At 44.5% G+C, this 23,123-nt stretch overlaps 2 protein-coding genes across 2 annotated transcripts in view; one reads left to right on the top strand and one right to left on the bottom strand.

Annotated features, from left to right (window-relative positions):
* Nucleotides 1-205: 205 nt before the first annotated feature.
* Nucleotides 206-22,846, bottom strand: LOC138770386 (receptor-interacting serine/threonine-protein kinase 3-like). Its single transcript, XM_069949481.1, has 10 exons — nt 22,565-22,846; nt 19,622-19,949; nt 10,845-10,987; nt 10,635-10,684; nt 10,384-10,542; nt 7,047-7,153; nt 6,718-6,778; nt 2,629-2,711; nt 2,056-2,104; nt 206-1,017 (listed from the first exon to the last, which is right to left on the bottom strand). The coding sequence occupies exons 1-10, from the start codon at nt 22,696-22,698 to the stop codon at nt 794-796; spliced, it is 1,338 nt and encodes a 445-aa protein (XP_069805582.1). The 5' UTR covers nt 22,699-22,846; the 3' UTR covers nt 206-793.
* The window catches only part of LOC138770387 (uncharacterized), a 63,984-nt gene continuing 63,104 nt past the window's right edge, over nt 22,244-23,123 (top strand). The window contains exon 1 of the mRNA XM_069949484.1: nt 22,244-22,281. Within this exon, the coding sequence (XP_069805585.1) occupies nt 22,254-22,281 (28 nt within the window). The 5' untranslated portion in view covers nt 22,244-22,253. The remainder of the gene's footprint in view (nt 22,282-23,123) is intronic.

The raw sequence follows: 23,123 nt of genomic DNA on the forward strand, positions 1-23,123 counted from the left end.
CCATTTAATTGCAAATAACTGCTGTTATTTCAAAACAACGGCCGTTGTTCTGTGTTCTGCGGCCTGAGGCAAAACCTCAAATAGCCCCCCCCCCCCATGCACACACCGCCCCATAACCCCAGCCCCCCAGATCCAAGCCTATTAAAAATCATAGGTAAGGCATGTGTGCAGAAAACCTGCAGCTTATAATAATAAGTGCACGCACAATCTGGCTCCACCATAAATCACCCTGTTCCATGACTACCTTCAATCCTTGGTGAGGACAAGACAGAAAAATTTCAAAATTTCCAATTCCATGAATGTGTAAACAATTCTTCAAACTTTATTGCTTCACCACGAATAAAAGCACTTGGCATACATAAGAGTCAATGCATTGTGACTACTTCTGGTGATCTTATTCATGGTCATACTACCATGACACCTTGTGCTCCATATAAAGGGGTGATGATCACTTGTTGTGTAGTGATGTCTGACGCATATAACAATACCTCCAATGGCCACTCCATAAAGCCGCCGGCCTTCAGAGACTCTACAAAGCTGCCGCCCTGAGCAATAAACTCATTTCACCTCATGGCTTTGCTTCTGGGGCAACTACAAACATGTTGTCTTCTTGTCCAAGAGTTGTTTTCTGTAAGATCCAGATCCATTCTCTGTGCACCACTTGACTGCAGTGTGAGGTGTCTTCAGCTTCATAAACACAATATTGTACTGATTGTATAGTAAATTCCTTTAAATTAGATCCATGACATTGTTCTTTAGCACCACTTATGACTGAATTTTATTTACATAATTTTCAAAAGAGATCCTTGATAAAGGTTACCAAAGTTTCCGGTTTCTCTTTGTACTTGGTAAGTATAACTTTTCCAGCCTTGTTCCCTAACTCTTTTAAACTCTGAGCACAGTTCAGTTCCTCCTGTTCATCTTTCGATAGGATGCCATTATTATCTAGCTTATTTATTATCCTGTTGTAGTCGCCGGAATTCTTAATGGCCGTCGCAATGTTATTCATCACAAGTTCTGAAACAAAGACCAGACGTTGGACGTAAGAGCCATGTAAAATACATCAAGCCTTACAGAGCAAATAAAAATACAAACCATACTAGGCCTCATACAACAAATGAGACTAATCATAATTATAGAAGTTATCACATTTAGGTTATGTTCACATGCTGTACAGACCAGGCAACAGTATCCGCAGTAGGAACATTATCTTCCTACACACCCGCAATCCAATATATCATTGACCACAGTGTAAAGTGCGTCCGACAGCCGAACATTACACTGTGTGCGCAGATTATTTTCTGCGGCCGCTATTCACCAAACTGCGGCCATAGAAAATAGAATTGTCAATTATTTTCAGCGGCTGCAGTGTATACAGTGTGTTATTCTGGTATATTTACCCAAGGCTATTTAAATTACTCATATATCTGTTTTTATAGATCTGTAGCATCTGGAGTACATTGCGTGTAGTGTACAGTGCTCCTTTACTCTATGTATAATGTGATTTGGAGCTTATAGCAGCTATTTATGACTCTAACTTGCTGTTATATTACCATATTGCTGGGGATGCTGTGGATTAAAGGGGTTATCCAGGCTTAGAAAAATATGTATTTTGCTGTCATATATGTATAAATACGACAGCTGATTGGATCTTTTAACTGACAGTAAAATAAATAGTTATTGGCTGCACATCTCCCTGTGTAAACAGGAGATGTCCGACTGATAACAATGAAAGTTAATGACCGCACAAACTATACAGTCCAGCTGTGTGAACGCCAATGCCGCTAATCGCGTCTATACACGGCTCGGTATGTAAAAGGACTCAAACAGCCCGATATGGGGACGTGCACAAAAGCAAATGAGTGCCGATCAGTGTTCCCCAACCTGTGACTCTCCACTTGTTGCCAAACCATAACCCCATCCTTGTAGCATCAGTAGAGCCAAGAGATGGAGAACATTGCTCTTGATGCTTTGTATAGTCTCCTGTGCTTTATGTTGCGCAGTAGATCTTGGCAGTTTTCTTTTATAAACACATAATAAAACAATGTTACCCACCTGCTGGTGAAATATTGTCGTCCTTGTGAATGACTGCTAAAGGAAGGTCCTGAAAAATAAAACAAGGGTAAAGTAAGCACCAACTGAGTAACAGTGAGAGTATTTATATTGTAAAGTCCAGTTCACATGGAGCAAAAGTGACGAAATTCTCCTTTGCGGAACTCAATCTGCCACACAGTGCCTATGGGAGGGCTTGCGTGCCTCTGCTTCCTCGCTTTCAACTCAAAGAATTTTAGGCTCCGAATTACATGGAAAAACTTGAATGACCAAATGAAATTTTGTTTTTATCAGCAAGAACTGAAATCAATATAATGTTGAATATATTATCCTAAAATATTGGTGTATATATGCAATGTGATGGCCTTCTACATACTGATGAATGTCAGATTATGAATATGGTTTCCCCAGAAGGGTACGAGCAGTATTAGAATTTTATGACATAATCCTCTATAGAGATATGATACGATGTCGGTGTCCATTATACATGTCTTGTACAGTAAGATAAATGATGGGTCTACCACCTATCCTCTTGGAGACATCTGCAGAAAACTGCTAGTGGTGTGGAGAACTCACCATATTGTCATTTTCATGTTCTTTTTCATCTACTGGACATGAAGGTTCTGTCTTTTCATCTTTCTGTGGCTCATTCCCTAAAGCTGAAGAAGACATTTATTAGTAGACTTTTTCTTTTGGACACCACATAGAGTACAAGCTTAGGGGCCTATTCCACGGAGCGATAATCGCTCCGTGGAATAGAGAGAATGATCAGCCGATCGTGTCATTGGCTCATCAGTCATTTAGGCTCAAACCTAAAATCATCAGTCGCCACCCGCGCATCGATACGTTGAATAGCGATGCGCGGCGGGCGACCGACAATTTCAAATCTTACATTACCTGTCCAGGCGCAGGTCTTCTCCTTCTCCCGATCCCGCGCCGCAGCAGCTTCGGAGCGGTCTGTCTGAGCTGACAGACCGCTCAGCCAAGCACTGGCCGGGACCGCCGCTTCCAGTTATTGGCTGAGCGGTCTGTCAGTTCAGACAGGCTGCTCCGAAGCTGCTGCAGCGCGGGACCGGGAAAAGAAGACTTGCGCCTGGACAGGTAATTTATGAAACAAGGGCTGCAAGGACATCGTTACCAATGTCCTTGCAGCCCTCGCTAAACAATTGTCGGGCCGTGGAATAGCGCAGATCGGCGCTCGTTTACATCGTTGATCGGGCCCTGCTCGGCACGTAGAATAGGACCCTTAGTGTGGTACGGAATCAAATCTGACTATGAAGGTCTTTGCTTAGGATATAGTAATGCACCTAGGCCAGGAGCCTACAGTAGGTCTAGATGCACAATATTGTGCATTTTTAAGGGGACAAAATGTATTTCCTTCATACAGTAAGGAATATAGATTTTACATGGACCTTAAAGGGGTAGTGCACCGAAATGTTTTTTCTTTCAAATCAACTGCTGCCATGAAGTGCCAGAGATTTGTAATTTACTTCTATTAAAAAATCTCAAGCCTTCCAGTATTTATCAGCTGCTGTGTGTCCAGCAGGAAGTGGTGTTTTCTTTCCTGTCTGACACAGTGCTCTCTGTTGCCTCCTCTGTCCATGTCAGGAACTGTCCAGAGAAGGAGCAAATCCCCATAGAAAACCTCTCCTGCTCTCCAGACTAGAAATAATACCACTTCCTGCTGGGCATACAGCAGCTGATAAGTACTGGAAGGCTTGAGATTTTTTAATAGAAGTAAATTACAAATCTCTGGCACTTCATGGCAGCAGTTGATTTGAAAGAAATTTTTTTTTGGTGCACTACCCCTTTAAGGGTGAGTTCACACATACCGTACCCGCAGTAGATTTCACGTAACAAGTTTTCAGCAAAATCCGCTGCAGATACCTTCCCAGTCACTTCAATGAGATGACATACTTGCAGTGAGATTGTCATCATTGCGGCCTGGGGTAAGTACACTTGATTGGCTGAGCAATGGGAGACATGGAAGCATGCCGGAGTGGGGATCCGGTAATGTATGTACTCGGGCCCCGAGGGGTTAATGCTGACTTTTCCATACTTGCAGTGGGGAGACAATCCCGCTTGGAGTATGTCATCGCACTGAAAAGACTGGGAAAGTATGCGCAGTGGATTTAGCTGCAAACTCACAGCGTGAAATCTGCTGCGGATACAGTACGTGTGAACCCACCCTAAGGGGGTATATCCAAATGGAGAGCAGGGGAAACCAGGGAAGGTAAGTATAGCTTTTTATGTTTCCCAACTGCCTGAGTACATTAAGATAACAAAATCCCAGACAACACAAGCATTTATGACATGTCTGCCTTTGAGATCTGTGGGGGTCATGTGAAACCTGTAAGCTAACAAGTATCAGTCGGTGGTGGTCAGCTTTCACATTGGAATCAATAGAGAGGTAGTTATGTTTAGGTGCCTATCTCCCCACTGAAGTCTGTAAGAGTTATGGAAAGTAACTAAGTACCTACAATGGCGGATTATAATGTGGGCGGTTTGGGCGGCCACGCCGCCCACATTATAATGCCGCTGCGGCTCGGCCCCCCTCGCCACTGCACGCTCTTGTGACCGCAAGCATTGTTTTGCTTGCGGTCACAAGAGTCCTGCTCTTACTGTCCCTGGCTGTTGCGCAGCTGCCAGGGGTGTCCCGTCCTATCCCCCGGCAGCGCGCGCATCAGAAAGCTCCCTGTGCACCTGTGGCTGTGACTTCCGGCGCACGGGGAGCTCTGTGATGCGCGCGCTGCCGGGGGATAGGACGGGACACCTCCGGCAGCTGCACAACAGCCGAGGGACAGACGGAGCCTGCAGGACAGGAGAGGATCAACGGGGGAACGGGTTGTAAGGTGAGTTTTCTTTGTTTTTGTTTTTTTTGTTTTGTTTTTTTAAATCTGCCTGCACGGGGGAAAGGGGGGAGGGAAAGAGGGGGACCATCTATAAGAGGGGGGGGGGAGGGGAACCATCTATAAGGGGGGAAAAGAGGGGGACCATCTATAAGAGGGGGGGGAGGGGGACCATCTATTAGGGGGGGGGGAGAGGGGGACCATCTATAAGAGGGGGGGAGGGGGACCATCTATTAGGGGGGGGGGAGAGGGGGACCATCTAGAAGGGTATAGGGGGGGGAAGAGGGGGACCATCTAGAAGGGGGGGGAGAGGGGGACCAGCTATAAGGGGGGGAAGAGGGGGACCATCTATAAGGGTATAAGGGGGACCAGCTATAAGGGGGGAAGAGGGGGACCATCTATAAGGGGGGGGGGGGAAGAGGGGGACCATCTAGAAGGGTATAAGGGGGGAAGAGGGGGACCATCTATAAGGGGGGGGAGAGGGGGACCAGCTATAAGGGGGGGAAGAGGGGTACCATCTATAAGGGGGGGAAGAGGGGGACCATCTATAAGGGGGACAGGCTATAAGGGGGGGAAGAGGGGGACCATCTATAAGGGGGAAAAAGAGGGGGACCATCTATAAGGGGGGGGGGGGAAGAGGGGGACCATCTAGAAGGGTATAAGGGGGGGGAAGAGGGGGACCATCTAGAAGGGGGGGGAGGGGGACCATCTATAAGGGGGGAAGAGGGGGACCATCTATAAGGGGGGAAGAGGGGGACCATCTATAAGGGTATAAGGGGGGGAAGAGGGGGACCAGCTATAAGGGGGGAAGAGGGGGACCATCTATAAGGGAGGAAGAGGGGGACCATCTAGAAGGGGGGTAGAGGGATACCATCTATAAGGGTGGGGGGGGAGAGGGGTACCATCTATAAGGAAGGAAGAGGGTGACCATCTATAAGGGGGGAAGAGGATGACCATCTATAAGGGGGGAAGAGGGGGACCATCTCCTAAAGGATTAGCACCCTCCTTTCCTGACATCCTCTGTGCTGCTGTGACCTCCCCTATAAGATCAGCACCCTCCTCTCCTGACATCCTCTGTGCTGCTGGGACGCTGCGACCTCCCCTATAAGATCAGCCCCCTCCTCTCCTGACATCCTCTGAGCTGCTGTGACCTTCCCTATTAGATCAGCACCCTCCTCTCCTGGCATCCTCTGTGCTGCTCGGACCTCTTCTATAGATCAGCACCCTCCTCTCCTGACATCCTCTGTGCTGCTCGGACCTCTCCTATAGATCAGCACCCTCCTCTCCTGACATCCTCCTGTGCTGCTGGGACCTCTCCTATAGGATTAGCACCCTCCTCTCCTGACATCCTCTGTGCTGCTGTGACCTCCCCTATAAGATCAGCACCCTCCTCTCCTGATATCCTCTGTGCTGCTGTGACCTCCCCTATAAGATCAGCACCCTCCACTCCTGACATCTTCTGTGCTGCTGTGACCCTGCGACCTCCCCTATAAGATCAGCTCCCTCCTCTCCTGAAACCAGGTGGCAATATGTTTATTGGGGGCAGTGGAGGTGGGGTGGACAATGCTTACTGGGAGCAGCAAGGGACCAAACATTATGTTTATTGGGGCCAGCAGGGAGGGGAGGCAGGCAGTGTTTATTGGGGCCTGTGTGTGTGGGGGGGCAGTAGCGGAGTATAATGTGGGCGGATCGACGGGAGGGGGGGCCAGGTTGGGTGGACAGCCCGGGGCCCAGGGTACATTTAATTCGCCACTGAGTACCTATCCATTATTATAGGTCATGTGATCCCTATTCTCCCAATAGGTGAGTGACTGACCTTTAATGAAATCTCCCATAGAAAAGCTACAAGTATCTAATGTTCCCGATTCTTCTGATAACTGTAAAATAAAAAAAATAGGAAATCAGATGATATGGTTATACATGGTCCATTGTAATTATTACACCGCTATATACACTTCTACCTCTGTGCCAACTGTATATAGCACACAAATGGACTAGATAATATATACCAAATAATAATATGGCTATAATATATGCAGGTAGTCTACAGGTATAAATATGTAAATTTATCAATATCATTAGTTGCTGAGTAGACACCAATGTTTAAAAATTACTAACTAAAAGCGAAACACCTAAAGATAATACCTGATCACAGGAAGACATCTTATGGAGGCGATCTTGAATACTTCGAACAGCATGAATAATTTCCTCTCTATACGCCTCAAACATCACTGCTGTAGATTCACTACAGTCTACAAGGGGAAACACATGAAAAAGAAACATTATCAAATGAAGAACTAAAGAGGTGCAGGTTTTTTGTGGTTGTGTCTTGGCTACGATCAACAAATCTATATCATAAAAATCAAAGTCTGTCTGTCTGTCCTTCTGTCTGTCTGTACTTCTGTCTGTCTGTCTGTCTGTCCTCTATAGACTTCGAAACTCCTGAACCGTTTGACCCCAAATTTGGCACACAGATACATTGGGTGCCCGGAAAGGTTATTGCGAAGGTCCCGTCCCCGCCAGATGTACAGAAGAGGAGGGGGAGGGGAAAGAGCGGCGCCCCATAGAGATGAATGGGAAAATCTCCTCACTGCAAACACAGGTGATATAATTAGCTGCAGCAGACACGGCAGTTGGAGCCTTAGCAACCAATAGGATTACTGCTTTCATTTTCACAGGGAGCAATGGTTGCTAGGGAAGCTGCCTCACAACATCCACAGTAATAACTGGTAGATCCCCTACTCCATCTATACAGTACAGGTATACAGGACCCCCTACTCCATCTATACAGTACATGTATACAGGACCCCCTACTCCATCTATACAGTACATGTATATACAGGACCCCCTACTCCATCCATACAGTACATGTATATACAGGGCCCCCTACTCCATCTATACAGCACATGTATATACAGGACCCCCTACTCCATCTAAACAGTACATGTATATACAGGGCCCCCTACTCCATCTATACAGTACATGTATATACAGGACCCCCTACTCCATCTATACAGTACATGTATATACAGGACCCCCTACTCCATCTATACAGTACATGTATATACAGGACCCCCTACTCCATCCATACAGGACATGTATATACAGGGCACAACAGGTATACCAAACTGTGACTGGGTAACACTGCCACACCAGACCTGACCAATACCGCCATACTGTGCTGGATAACACTGTCATACCAGACCTGACCAATACCGCCATACTGTGACTGGATAACACTGCCAGACCTGACCAATACCGCCATACTGTGACTGGATAACACCTCCATACCAGCCCTGACCAATACCGCCATACTGTGACTGGGTAACACCTCCATACCAGACCTGACCAATACCGCCATACTGTGACTGGATAACACCTCCATACCAGACCTGACCAATACCGCCATACTGTGACTGGATAACACTGTCATACTAGACCTGACCAATACCGCCATACTGTGACTGGATAACACTGTCATATACGACCTGACCAATACCACCATACTGCGAATGGATAACACCGCCAGGTATCCAGGAGCCTCAAACTATAAACTACAGGTATACAAGACCTCCACCAACTATATACTACAGGTATACAGGACCCCCGAACTATACAGTACAGGTATACAGGACCTTCACCAACTGTACACTGCAGGTATACAGGACCTCCCTCAACTATACACTATAGGTATACAGCCCCCCCAACTATGCACTACAGATATGCGAGACCCCTAAAAACTATACATTGTGGGTATACAGAACCCCTCCAACTATGCACTACAGGTATACACTAATTCCACTGATTAACTCAGATGAAACAATACCTTTAGCTTGGCCTCCTGGGCACCTTAGAACAAATCTAATTAACACACCGACACTTTATACCCGGGCAGCGCCGGGTACATTTTCTAGTACTGTCTATAAAACGTATGATACAGTTTAAGGCCAGGTTCAGACTATGTAACTGTGCGGCTGTATTTGCGGCTGTAATTGTGCGGCTGTATTTTTGGTGGTTCATGCGTACGCTGGAAAGTATAGGATATACGGCTGCACAGTGCACACTATGTATGAATCTACGGCCCGATCGTAAACGGACCCGTAAAAAATGAACAAGACCATTGTTTGCGGCTGGACATGCGGCCGAGGATTGACAGGCGGTCCGTACGGAGTACTTCAAAAATAGCCGGCAATGATGCCGAATGCCGATGCCTCTAATAGTTAATATATTAAATGAATAAAACACATTTTCTTTGTAATAAATTCAGTTTCGTTGGTCAATAATTTAATTCTAACGAATCCATCATTGTGCAATTAAATATACTGTCAAAAAATAAATATATATATAAATATACATTTATTTATATATCTATTTATTTTAACAGTATATTTAATTGCAAAATGATGGATTAGTTTAAATTTAATTAGTGAACAACGAAAGGGACTTTATTACAACGAAAATGTGTTTTATTATTTTAATAGATTAACCATGAGAGGCATCGGCATTACTGCAGAGGATCGCAAACCCCGGTAATAGCAATTCATGTAAACTGTGTTCCCTGCTTTCCCAGATGCATCCAGAGGTGTTTGCATCACTTTCTTAAGATTTTATTTGTTATTTTTAGTTGAACCAGATTTCCAAGTAAATGACCGTATGTTTTGAGCCGCATGTCTATTTTTTCCCACGGCCGGAGTTTCATCCGCACATTTACAGCCGCATAAAAAATACAGCCGCACAGTTACATAGTGTGAACCTAGCCCCCGGGTATATTCACACACATATCAGGGTTCGATTGCTTCAGCCTTCTGCAAATAAGCTGAAGCATTTGCCAATGTCAGGCAACCAAGGAGGCCTTGGGCTGCACTGACATTGGATTGGCTGCCCGTGATCCTGCTGGGGGGAGCAGATCCCGACACTAGGTCACCAGTGCAGGTATGTGGAGGCCAATTTAATCCCGCTTTCACTTTTGGGTAGGTTCAGACTACGGAATCCACGCTGAGAAGTTGTCGGATTCTGTGGCTTGTACCCGTCCACAGCGGCGCGCATTTCCGGCTCCATAGACACAATTCTATGCCTGGGCCATTCTATTCCGCGTTCTGCCGAAAGAACAGACATGACTATTCTTTCGGCGTACAGCGGAATTGGCCCAGCCATAGAATGTTGTGAGCCCCGAAATCCGCCGGTGGATTCTGTAGTGTGACCCTACCCTTAGACAGCAGCTTCTAAATAGCTGAATAGCCGACAAGAACCTTTGCTCCATGGCGGCTATAAATAGCAGCCCCCAACTTCTATGGTGAGTCCTCTCTATACCCCCTTACTGTCACCATAATTTACCCATACCTCATGGTGCTTTAAGGGGTTAAACATATATCTGTTAGAACCAGTCAAAAACATTAACACTAAGATAAAAACAAAGGAGTGTAATAAAAATCATCAGGGACAATGGTATTACAAAGTGTATGGAAGTAGTCTGTATACTCACCATTGAAGCTTGGTCTGTTTTTGGCATTTTGGTTCCAACTTCTAACCATTAATTCTTTAGCTTCAGGAACCATTTTAACATCTTTATACTCATCTAGAACACTGTCTTTAGGTCTTTGGCCCTCACCCACAAGACGTTGGATTAAAGCCATATTGATACCTGCAATAAGGGAAGATAAACCAACATAACATCTGCTATATAACATGCCAATATAAGTGCTTTGTTGCCCAAGGCTACGTGCTAGGACCTACCAGGATAGGGCTCTTCACTGGAGAACACTGTCCATGTTAAGATTCCATAGCTATAATTCAGAAAACAAGACAGAAATAATCTTATTGTAAGCAAATAATTTACAGCGATTGGTCCTTGGACTTATGTAATTGTAGGAAAACTAGTATCTGAGCTGACCAGAGGGCTGCTGGGGTATTTATTGTCTGGTCACCCAATCTGCTTTATCTCACCTGTAAACATCATAGGATTTAGTAGGTTGATAGTTGATGTCATTCAGAGCCTCTGGTGCCATATATGACAAAGTTCCAGCAAATGAGGGAGTTGCAGAACTTGTAGTAGCCCCAACAATCCTAGACAATCCAAAATCTGTGATCTTAAGAAAAAAAAAAAAGATAAATAAATCTTCCAGTTATGTATCGCAATTTATATAGCCAAGATAAGCATTCAAAGAAGCATGACAGCATCTGTCACTGACCGATCGGGACCCGTGCAGTCAGCTCTCAGGCAGACTCTATGTACAGATCGCCAATAACACTGATCTATGCTATGTTATGGCATAGAATAAATAGATCAGTATAGGCAATGTAATGATTGCTTGTTTAACTGTAAAATAAAAGTATATAAAAAAGTAATTAAAAAAAAAGTTTTTAAAAGTATAGAAAAAAACCTTATAACCCCCCCCAATGAAAGTTTAAAATACCTCTTTGCCCATTTTAAAAATTAAACTATGTAAAACAAAATACATGAAATAAACATATTACATATCGTAGTGTGCAAAATTGTCCAATCTAATAAAATATAACATTGTTTCAGAAAAAAAATATAAACAGGATTACTGATTTTTTTTAAATGATATATCAGAAAAAAAAAATTAATAAAAAACAATCAAAATTTTTTTTTTTACACCAATATGATACTAATAAATACTAGAGATCATGGCGCAAAAAATGACACCCAAACCAGCCCTGTAGGTGATAGGAGAAATTAAAGTGTTATGGCTATTTGAAGGCGGGGAGGAACATTGCATAAATTTGACCCGGACATCTGGGCACCAAAGACCTCGGTCATGAAGGGGTTAAAGAACACAGTCTACACTATGAGATCATCTCTGGATATGGGTGCTGCTTAGGGCCCTATTAAACAGAGTGATTATCGGCCGTACATGTGATTGTAGTTGATATTACTCCTGTAAACTTGTTCTAATAAACGTTGAATAATGACAAGACAACCGACTTTATTTAACAGTGGAGTATGGCCACGGCTTTATTTAAGGATTTACCAATGTAACTTCTATCAGCATTACCTTTAATAGTGATAACTGTAACTCTTTAATAATAAATAACTCTGTATTTAATAAATACTGAAAATAAATAAATACAACTCCTTTATAATAAATAACTCCAGCATAACTTAGCTAAAAACACCAGTCCGCCCTCACCCCCAAAATGCATTGAGGGGGGGGGGGGGCGACACACCCACATATGCCGGCCTAACCTAGGCCGAGCATAGACCCAACCTGCACGTGGCCACCTCCAACAAGTTCTGTAAGCCCATGTTAAATATGTCCAGTCCCAGGTCGGACAAGTGTACGCCGTCATGGCGGTACAGACCTAGGTGGAATCCTTCAAGGTCTATATGGCGATACGAGAGGCCACCAATGGAGGTCAGAAAGCGGGATACACCTCTGTTAATGCGGCGTCTGATCATGTCCATGAAATGAAGACCATGGAAGGACCAGATCAGACGAGGAACTATTTCTGAGAAACACAGCACCGTCTGGGGAAACAGGCAGTGTAGCACAGAAAATGTTAGTTTGATCTCATGGAATAGTAAGTCAGACCGCATTCTCCCAACGTCATTGGCGCCGGCGTGCAGAACAATAACGTCTAGAGAAGGCCAATTTAAACTACGGTTTTCAATTACCCCAATTAGCTGCGCCCACCGTAGTCCTCTAACACCTTCCCAATATATTACTACCTCGTGTAGGCCAAGATTCGTAGCATAAGGCCTGACCAAAGCTCTCCTGTGGGCCCAAAATATGAAAGAGTGGCCTAAGACCCATATCACAGTTGGAGAGGAACCTACAAAAGAAAATTATATGTATAAATGGGGGCGTACATATATTTTAAAACGTTCAGATCTCCACCTGCCCAATCTTTTAATGGATTCAGCCCCCATGCCTATTCTAATAGCTTCAGTGGCTGCACCAATACGGAAACTATGTGGGGAAATGTTAGTAGGGTCAACATTAATGAAAATCAGGCAGCGCTTAAGTACAGCGCTGAACTGAAATCTAGAAAGGGATGTGTCGTCTTGGTGCATTAAAAAGGAACCATGCAGGCTTGGGCGAGCAGATAAAAAACGCTGCACCAAGCACACAGGCATACAGACTCATTGGGAATACAGTGGAGCGTAATTACTGAACCCTTTGCATATAAATCTGTTTTAGATCTGCGAATGTTTATGTACAAGGAGACATGGGATACAGTAACATCATCAATAAGTAAAGGAGATAGAGAACGAACTGTACGGGAAACCAAATCACCTACTCTAAACGCCCCAAAAAAGGCAAAACAAAAAGCGGTTTGGAACAACAAAGTTTCAAAGGGGGATTTGCAGACATGCACACAAGCCGACACAATTCTACTCAGCAACGAAAAGGATATAGGTTTCCTCATGTCCTTCTTAACACCACCACCCCGTCGCATACCTTTTAAAACTTGACGTACTTGAAAGACTGTTGACATGGGCTGAACGCCAAACCATCTTTGATAAAATGACACACCGGTGACAGTCTTACCCAGGAGAGTACGGGAAACATGGCAATTCAATAACCAAGATATGAACAATAAATAATGAGTAGGCTGAGCAGATAACAAAGAGTAGTTACATAGGGCACAGAATTTACACCATCTAAACCAGGCCAATTTATAGGTAGACCAGGTGACAGTCGATAAGGAGTACTTTTAAAAACCTATGGGATCAATTCCCATAGGTGTCCTGGACACGGAACGCCTTTTCGATCTGCATCTGGAGCCAGGAGCCGAAAACGGCGGAACTGAAAACGGGACAGGGAATCAGCAATTTGATTGTCCACACCCTTAACATATGTCGCCTTCAACCAGATATTAAGTTGTAGGCATAGCAATACGATATGTCTCATAAGGTTCACAACCAGCATAGACTTTGCTGACAGGCAGTTTATTGCGTACATAACACCCTTGTTATCAGTTTGAATTAATATGCGCCTATTGCGCCAGTCATTGCCCCATAATGTCAATGCCACTAACACTGGGAACAGTTCCAGTAAAACTACATTCTTAACAACCTGAGAGTCAATCCAACTGCGGTCCCATCTTCCAGAACTCCAATGCCCGTCCCAAAAAATGCCATATCCAAAGGCACCTGCCGCATCCATCTGAATGCCTAAAGCGCTAGCTGAGACAAAATCGTCCTGCCATATGGCCCTGCCATTGAAATTAGATAAAAAATTCTGCCATAATCTCATATCATCCTTCATCAGCACTGTCAGCCTGATATGAGAACGGGGAGACCGGATACCCTTTGTGGCCGAATATAACCGGCGACAAAAGATTTTCCCCATAGGGACAACTCTAATTGCAAATACCAAGTTGCCTAATAAACGCTGCAGATCCTTTAAACATACTTTCTTTCTGCTCAATAACAACTGTAACATGGAAATCATTTTAACAATTTTGTCAAGAGGCAGACAGAACTCCATAGCTGTCGTGTCGATGACAATGCTTTTTTTTTTTTTCAGATATTCGAGTCTGGTGCAGGGCAGAACTGTTTTATTTTTAGCCAGAGGGACACCAAAGTATTCACATAATTGGTGAAAAGTACCCATCAACTCCGCACATTTACCCGAACCCGACCTACCAAAGAATAGGAAGTCATCCAAGTAATGTGTGCAGGATGTTAGGCCGGATTCAAAAGTCACTGCCCATTCAAGGAAACATGCAATGGCTTCAAAGTAAAAGCATGACATGCTGTATCCCATGGGCAGTGACTTATCAAAGTCCATGAAAACCCCAGAGAGTTGTAACCAGTCGCGCAAACTGGCAATAGGCGGAATGCAGCTTCCACATCGACTTTCGCCAAAAGGGCGCTCCTCCCACAATGCCGGACAATATCTAATGCTGAATCAAAGGAACTATATACAACAGAAACTGAAGAACGGTCCACGGCATCGTTTAAAGAAGCACCCTTAGGTCAAGACAGGTGGTGGATTAATCTGTACTTTTGAGGTTCCTTTTTTGGGACGAGACCAAGAGGAGATAGTCTGAAATCTTTAAAAGGAGGAGAGGAAAAAGGGCCCTCCACCCTGCCTTCTGCAATTTCTTTATGAATTTTTTCGTCCACAACATGGGGCCTCAAATACACCGATCTTAAATTGTCAACAGGTGTGCAACCAGAGCCCTGAAATGAAGGTACATGGAACCCGTTGAGAAAACCATTACGAATTAAATTAGACATCATTTGGTTTGGGTACGCCTCTAACCATGGTAACATTCTTTGAAGAATCACCGGCGTCCGAGCCTTTCGGTAAGTTATCCCTTGTAGCTGGCTGTGAACTGGAGCTGTTTCTCTTGTAGCATCGCTGCACTGGGTGAGATCCCCCACAGTGTGCACACTCATGCTTATATTTGCAGTTCTGCAGCCATCTACATTGAGCTTCGTTGTATGCGAAACATACCCCTTTGCGAAAGGAGGTAGTAGGAGCAGGCTGGGACAATCTGGTACGCTGGGGGATCATGAGGTTGATCCATAACCCTACGTCTTTTTGTCCCCATTTCAATTCAGGGTAAACAGAAATTTTTTGACGAAACATTTTGTCGTAATTAATCCAGGCTGATCCGCCAAAATTCCTGTAAGCCTCTAAAATTATGTCTACATGTTGAAAGAGAGATACCATTTTCTCCGGGTATCTCTCACCCAACACTGATGCAAAAATACAGAAGGCTTGAAGCCAATTGTGGAAGGATTTAGCCACAGGAGGACGCTTTCTATCTTCCTCCTTCTCCTCCTTTTTATCACTGCGCTCTTTATAATGCGGTAGTAAGCTGAAAATATCAATATAATCTAGTTTCCATATTTTTTCCTTAGTACCATTTGAGAGATGGAAACCCAATGGGGACACTTCACAAGGAAGAGCCTCTCTAAGGCATACTTCAGGCACTCCAGGTTTCAATGTGGGGACATTAGTATTAGTAACAGCAGGGACAGCATCACGCACAACTACATTCACCTTATCAGCATTTCCAGACTGCACCCACGCAGCTTTAAAACCATCAGAACTCAAGTTATTGGATACAGAGGACTGACCCATCAAACAGTTAACATGCCCGCCTTCAGCAGCACTGCCCAACATCTTAAGTAATGTGGCAATCCCCGTTATTATGGAACTGTCAATCGCCGGTACATTATGCCCGGCCGTCGGAGCAGCCGCTGACAAGGAAGGAGGGGGAGAAGCAGGAGCAAATACAGTATTATACTCACCGGTTCCCGATGCCTCCTCCGATCGCAGCGATACCGCTCCCTTGGCTGGCCCTCTCTTCTTCCTTGCCGGCACGTCCTTCTTCTGCCCTGCCTTCCGCTTACCCGGTTCCGGCACCGGCGACGCCGTCTTCCTTAGCCGCCTGCGCACTCCGCCTCTTCTACGAGCCGCTGCACTTCCTCTCAGGCTGCTTCTAATCCCCTTGACGGCGCTGCCTCCGGAACTCCCGATCCCTGCACTGCTTGGTGTAGAAGGCACCGGCGGTCCAGGCTCCGATGCCACGGCATCTTCCTCACTTGATGACAGGTCCCTGCGGCAGCGCTCCGGTTCCACACCGCTCGGTCCGGCCACTTCTCCATCCGGTTCTTGTGTGGCGGAAAAACACTGACGGAGCCACTCTTCTCCTCCGGTCCCCGAGGCTCTGGACAGTAGCTTGTAGTACAGGTCTTCCATCTTGAGGTAAAATTTTTCTTCACAGGGAAGCAGGCTAGAACTTGATCTTACTGCTTGACCACGAAGAGTGACCGCTTTCCCGCCGAAAACTTGATTTTACTTGGGTCTTCCTGACGTCATCCTTCATCTGGCCAATCAAATAAACTCACCTAAGATCTGCCTAGATACCTGCTCTCTGTTCCTATGTTGCTGGGGAGAAACTAGAAACGGTTAAATGTTAACCCCTCCCTAACTGCTGAAGTAGGAAACTATACCATATCTAACACAGGGTAATCCCCACTCTCACATGTATGCGCTTCAATAGTTGTATTGCACATATTCAGGTTAACATTGCCCTGTATAATAGGCCCTGAGAACAGACGAAAAATGAGCAAACTCGTTGGTCACCTGATTAGGTGACCTATCAAAAAATCATGTAATATGAGATGTGTGGCTGACACACATGCAGCGATGCAATCTAGCAATCATATGTGCAGCCTTCCTTGTTCAGTGCCCAAGCCGTGTAAAACTAATGCCGATCTATGAGATCAGTGCTTTATTACAGCAAGCACCAGGTCATCTAATGGGGCCTTTACCCAGACTCTGATGTGCTCAGCAGGAATAAGGAGTTGTTTGTCATCTTACGGATGAAAGTTCCTGTTCTGCACATTTCCTACACCTCAGTTTTAATGAGCATTTTTGAGATGTGGTAAAAGTGGGTGAGCGCAGGAAACTGGTTGCACCATATGCTTTCCAGAAAAGTTACTATTAATGTACAGCGTTTCTGTTACATGTTGTGGAACCCAGGCTGCAATAATATAGGCACCTTATTCCACAAGGAAATTCTGGTCTAATGTAAGGCTTAAAAAGTTTGTCATATATTCCTATCTGTAGATGTTAATTGACATCACTCCATTAGGACTCCATTGGTCCTGAGATAGAAGCGGCTGCAAAAGTTAGCGCTGCATACCCTTTGTGCTTGTGATCTCTTACATGAATTGAACCGGAAATTGCAGCATGGCCCCATTTACATGAATAGAGCTGCAGGTCCCCTGCTCGTTGCATGGATGGAGCACTGCTCTCCAGAAAAATATAAGCTTTGCATCCCCTTCAGGTTCAGGACATAGGGGGTCCCTGAAGTATGACTTTCACTGATCATATACCAATGGCATAACCACCTGATAAAGAAAGACTTTACCGCTAAAAATGCAGTATTAGGTCATGTTCACATGGCGTAAGAGACCGGTCGTTCTGTGACCCGGCCGGGTCACAGAGCGGCCGGTCTCTGAAAAGATCATGCCGGTCAGTACTGCAGCCGGCCGCAGTGTTCTGATGCGGGCCAAAATGCAGGGTTCCCACACCACACTATGAAGCTTGTGGCCACAGCCGCTCGCTTCATAGTGTGCACTGAGATGGTTTTTGACGGCCGCTATTAAAAATCTTACCCAGAGAGTGGTGGTCAATGATTCCTACTCCGAATGGTCCCCGGTAATAAGTGGTGTACCCCAAGGGTCAGTACTGGTCCCTCTTCTGTTTAACTTGTTTATTAATGATATTGAGAATGGAATTAACAGCAATGTTTCTATCTTTGCAGATGACACCAAGCTTTGTAGTACAGTACAGTCTATGGAGGATGTGCAGATGTTACAGGATGACTTAGACACACTGAGTGTTTGGGCGTCCACTTGGCAAATGAGGTTCAATGTGGATAAATGTAAAGTAATGCACCTGGGTACTAATAACCCACATGCATCATATGTCCTGGGGGGAGTTACTCTGGGAGAGTCGCTGATGGAGAAGGATCTGGGTGTACTTGTAGATAATAGACTACAGAACAGTACACAATGTCAGTCAGTGGCTTCTAAGGCCAGCAGGATATTGTCATGTATATAACAGGCCTGGACTCTCGGGACAGGGATATAATATTACCGCTCTATATAGCCTTGGTGCGGCCTCATCTGGAGTATGCTGTCCAGTTTTGGAACCCGATTCATAGAAAGGATGTTCTAGAGCTGGAGAGGGTACAAAGACGGGCAACTAAACTAATAAGGGGAATGGAGCATCTTAGTTATGAGGAGAGATTAAAAGAATTACATTTGTTTAGTCTGGAGAAGAGACGTTTAAGGGGAGACATGATTAATTTATTTAAATATATAAATGGCCCCTACAAGAAATATGGGGAAAAGATGTTCCAGGTAAAACCCCCTCAAAGGACAAGAGGGCACTGCCTCCGCCTGGAGAAAAAAAGGTTCAATCTCCGGAGGCGACAAGCCTTCTTTACCATGAGAACTGTGAATCTGTGGAACAGTCTACCACAGGATCTGGTCACAGCAAAAACAGTAGAGGGCTTCAAAACAGGGCTAGACAAGTTCTTAGACCAAAATAATATAAATGCATATGTATAGAAGCTATCACCCCTCCCCCTTCCCTGTATCCATCTCCTCCTTGGTTGAACTTAATGGGCATGTGTCTTTTTTCAACCGTATTAACTATGTAACTATGTAAGAAAACTGACATGTCAGTTGTTTGCGGCGCCGCGGGGGATCCCGACCAGAGTGTATACTATGTGTATACGCTCCAGCCGGGATCCCATAGTAGGCAAGGCAACGTATGTTTTCGTACAAAGTACGGCCGTTGTTGCCGATTGCAACAATGGCCGTACTTTTACGAAAACATACGTTGTGTGAACATAGCCTGACTTGGGAACATCTTCTAGCAGGGCCAACTGGAGCAGTTTGTTCTCTTCATCTCTAGCAATATCTTATCACTTTATAAGATGGAAATACCCCTATAATATGGGAATTTACACAAAACGTACAATGACTTTACCTACACTCCCCATATAGTTTCTACACTGTATATGGAGGGTATTTGTCATCCTATGTTTATTTAGCTGAGAAAAGCTAAATGTATTTTAGGATTTCACCACAAAGAGTTGTATTTCCCCTTTTTCTAATTCATATAGCATCAGTTCTTCTGGCCCACTGACATTACAGTTGTAGGATACATACATTTATTGATGTATTATAGTCAGTATTGGGTAGTCACAATACTTACCTGTACATCTAAGTGTCTGCTTAACAGTACATTGCTGGGTTTTAGGTCTCGATGGATGATTGGCGGGTCAAGGCTGTGGAGATAGTTCATTCCCAGGGCCACTTGGTGGAGAATCTGGAACCTTAGGGCCCAGGGGACATCAGGGATGTTGTCAAAGAGAGACCGTAAAGCTCCATAGGGCATGTACTCCATGACCAGCCCATGTTCTATAAGATTCCCTTCAGGTTTCTTGTACACACCAAGGAGACGGAGCACGTGAGGTCCGCTGGCCTTCTCCATTACGTCTTGTTCCTTCTTTAGATTTCTCATCAATTTTGCCAAGCTGGAGCTGGAATACATATAATATTGGTCAGTTACCTATGAGAACAATGAACAGCCTCACCCCTCAAAATGCTTTCCTGGAGAGCTGTGTGCCCACCCCCAACAAGGTCCCTTTACGGTATGGGATTTAGACACTACCATATCCCAATAAGTGCTTTACTATCAATCTGTCAGAATGGTGTCTGTGTGTCTTTGCTCTGAATATTCTGACAGACCGACAGTAATGCATTTAATGTATAGCACAGTGCCAATTTTGGAGGCGGCAGATTTGCTTTAAGGGTAAATACACATGTACCATATATGTGGATTTCATGTTTATTTTATATATTTTTTTATGTCTTCTACAGGGCTGAGCACCTTTTAGAAAAAAAAATATATACAGTGGTACCTTGGTTTAAGAGTAATTTGGTTTAAGAGCTCACAGTTTTTCAAGATTGTGACTTGGTTTAAGACCATTGCTTTGGTTTAAGAGTTCCCTGTACTGGGTGGGGGAGTGGGGGAGGGGAATGGTCTGCATAGCGGGGTCTACAGCTCCGTACTCTGACCCAGGAAGTCTCCCTCACCTTCAAAATCATGGCAGATCCACTTCAGGCTGGGGCTTACATCAGGGGACAGGATTGTGGAGGTAATCTCTCCATAGCTGTAACCCCTCTCTCCCCGGACAGAGAGTGCTGCATGTATGTGCCCACATCTGCCCTGCTCATTCCTTCATGCTCTCTGCAGTCTCTGTCAGCCCTTGTGTTTCCCATCCTCTCCATTACTGTACAGTAACTTATAATATCACATATTCTGCTGTTTCGGAATGTTTGTTTTATCTGTTTTACATGTTATTCAGAATAATAAATCATTATTTTTGGGGTGTGGAACCAATTGTCTGCATTTCTATGATTTCTTATGGGAAAATTTGCTTTGGTTTAAGAGTGGATTTGGATTACAAGTGCGGTCCTGGAACAAATTATGCTCGTAATCCAAGGCACCACTGTATACAATTTAGAGTACCCCTTTAAATATCCAGAATCAGTATTAAATTGTATGTCTATGATCCAGTCCTGTGTTTTTTAGCGCATCCTTTCTTATAATGGTGTTGTAGTGAGTGTGTGCCACCAGTGCTGACAGTGTCAAACTATGGAGGGGTGTATGCTATGGACAAGGCTAATGATAACACTTAGATATCAGTTTATACATACAGTAGAAATAAGTAGTGACACAGTTTATAGAATTGTTATTTCATAGGGAATTCAATAATTTTCTACACTCCATACGTGAAGATTGCCGAGATGTCAGTCTGGAAATATATTTATCTCAGTGCCATAATCTATCGCACAGAAGCCTCATTTGCTTCGTCCTATAGTATTCTGCTGTGTGCATTACTTCTCAGTTTCCCGGACATCCTGTATGTTCGAAACTGAAACAAGCTTCTGCCATCACTTTCCACATCCCCTGCAGGCGCAATGTAACTCACTAGAAAAGGGTGATGTAAAAGGAATTCTCCTCCTTGTTCTAGCTGGGAATTTCCTAGAATTGCAGAAATAAGGGCAGTTCCTTGCAGAAAACTTCCGTTATTTTATACAGGGTGTGCATTGGACGTCCGTCATCCCATTGAATTCAATGCATTGCATTGAAGTCAGTTAAATTGCGGCAATAACGGACATCTTTTTAAATAGAAAATGTGTACGCCGTTTCTCTTTTTTGTCCTTGTATGAACATAGCCTAAGGATGTGTTCACACTAGCGTTGTATTCTCTGTCCTTCTACATCACCGGAGTTGATGTAATTGGTGTAGATGAAAGCCGTACACACCGGACAGGAATAGGAGTTGTAATTTTTTGCTGATTTATATATAGTTGTATGTGCGCAGTAAGAAGACTGACAGCCTCCATATACACTGGAAAATGCTGCTCTTCATTTCACTGTAAAATCATCTCTAGTAAAGGAGGTTGTATATGTAGCCACCGTCCGCTTGTATACATGTACAAACAAAGCATTGGACAATTTTTTAAAAATCCTAAAAATGTGTGTCCCAGGAGCCATAGACATTAGGCTGAATCCCATGAGAAATCTGAAAAAATATATAGCCCCATAAATTACATGTTTAAAGGGGTAGTGCGGCGTTTCAAAATTATTCACTAAATAACACACATTACAAAGTTATACAACTTTGTAATGTATGTTATATTAGTAAATGGCCCCCTTCCCCGTGTCCCCCCCCCCCCCCCCACGCTAGCAGCTAATGACGCGGCAGAGGGGGGCCGGCATGAGGGATGGATGGAGCGGTTTGGCCGGCCTCCCGAAGATGACATCATTGTCCAAAGATGGCGGACGGGGGTCGACACGAATCAGGTGAGTATAATGCACCACACTTCCGGGTCTAGCGTGGGTGGGGGGGAACACGGGGAAGGGGGGCATTCACTAACATAACATACATTACAAAGTTGTATAACTTTGTAATGTGTGTTATTTAGTGAATAATTTAGAAACGCCGCACTACCCCTTTAAGACCTAACAGCATGGCTAACCTGTGTATACCACCACTACCACCACCACCTTCATAACTGATAAAATTGCATATATAGAAAGAGAGAGAGTGTAAAACATAAGGTATAGTAGTAATAATGTCACTTACCACTGTGACCCCTGAATCATCTTCAGTGCAATCTCCATTTTCAGCTTCTTGCTCCATCCTTTGTAGACAAGTCCAAACCCCCCAGAGCCCACCAGCTGCAGCCCCTCCACATCATGGGGTGGTAGAACCAGCATGTTGTGTGCCTGGAGACAGTGAGGACTGGATCAGCCAGATATAAGAACAAACCCTTAAAGGGGCCTCGCTCTTTCCTGTGTGCACAGCACAGAAAGTATCACTGACAGAGAACTTATCTGGGCTTCCTGCTCACATATTGTGTAAGTCTCCTGGATGAAGCAGCAGCTGTCTGAGCGCTGCGCTGACTGTGGGACTGGGTAATAGTAAGCAGGGAAATTCCCAGCTCCCGCCTCTTGGAATTTTCCCATTCCCTCAGTCTGATCTCTTATGCAACTTGCTAGTTTATTCCTAACATTATATTTACTTATGATAAGTAAACTCCTAAAGCAAATGAAAAAAGTGGCCGCATGACCCTGCTGTGTAATATTGGTGTAGATAACTCATGATGGTAGCTGTGGTGTTTATCAATGAGATCACAGTATGG

This window comes from Dendropsophus ebraccatus, chromosome 13 (genome assembly GCF_027789765.1).
Source record: "Dendropsophus ebraccatus isolate aDenEbr1 chromosome 13, aDenEbr1.pat, whole genome shotgun sequence".
In the NCBI taxonomy this organism is placed as follows: Eukaryota; Metazoa; Chordata; class Amphibia; order Anura; family Hylidae; genus Dendropsophus; species Dendropsophus ebraccatus.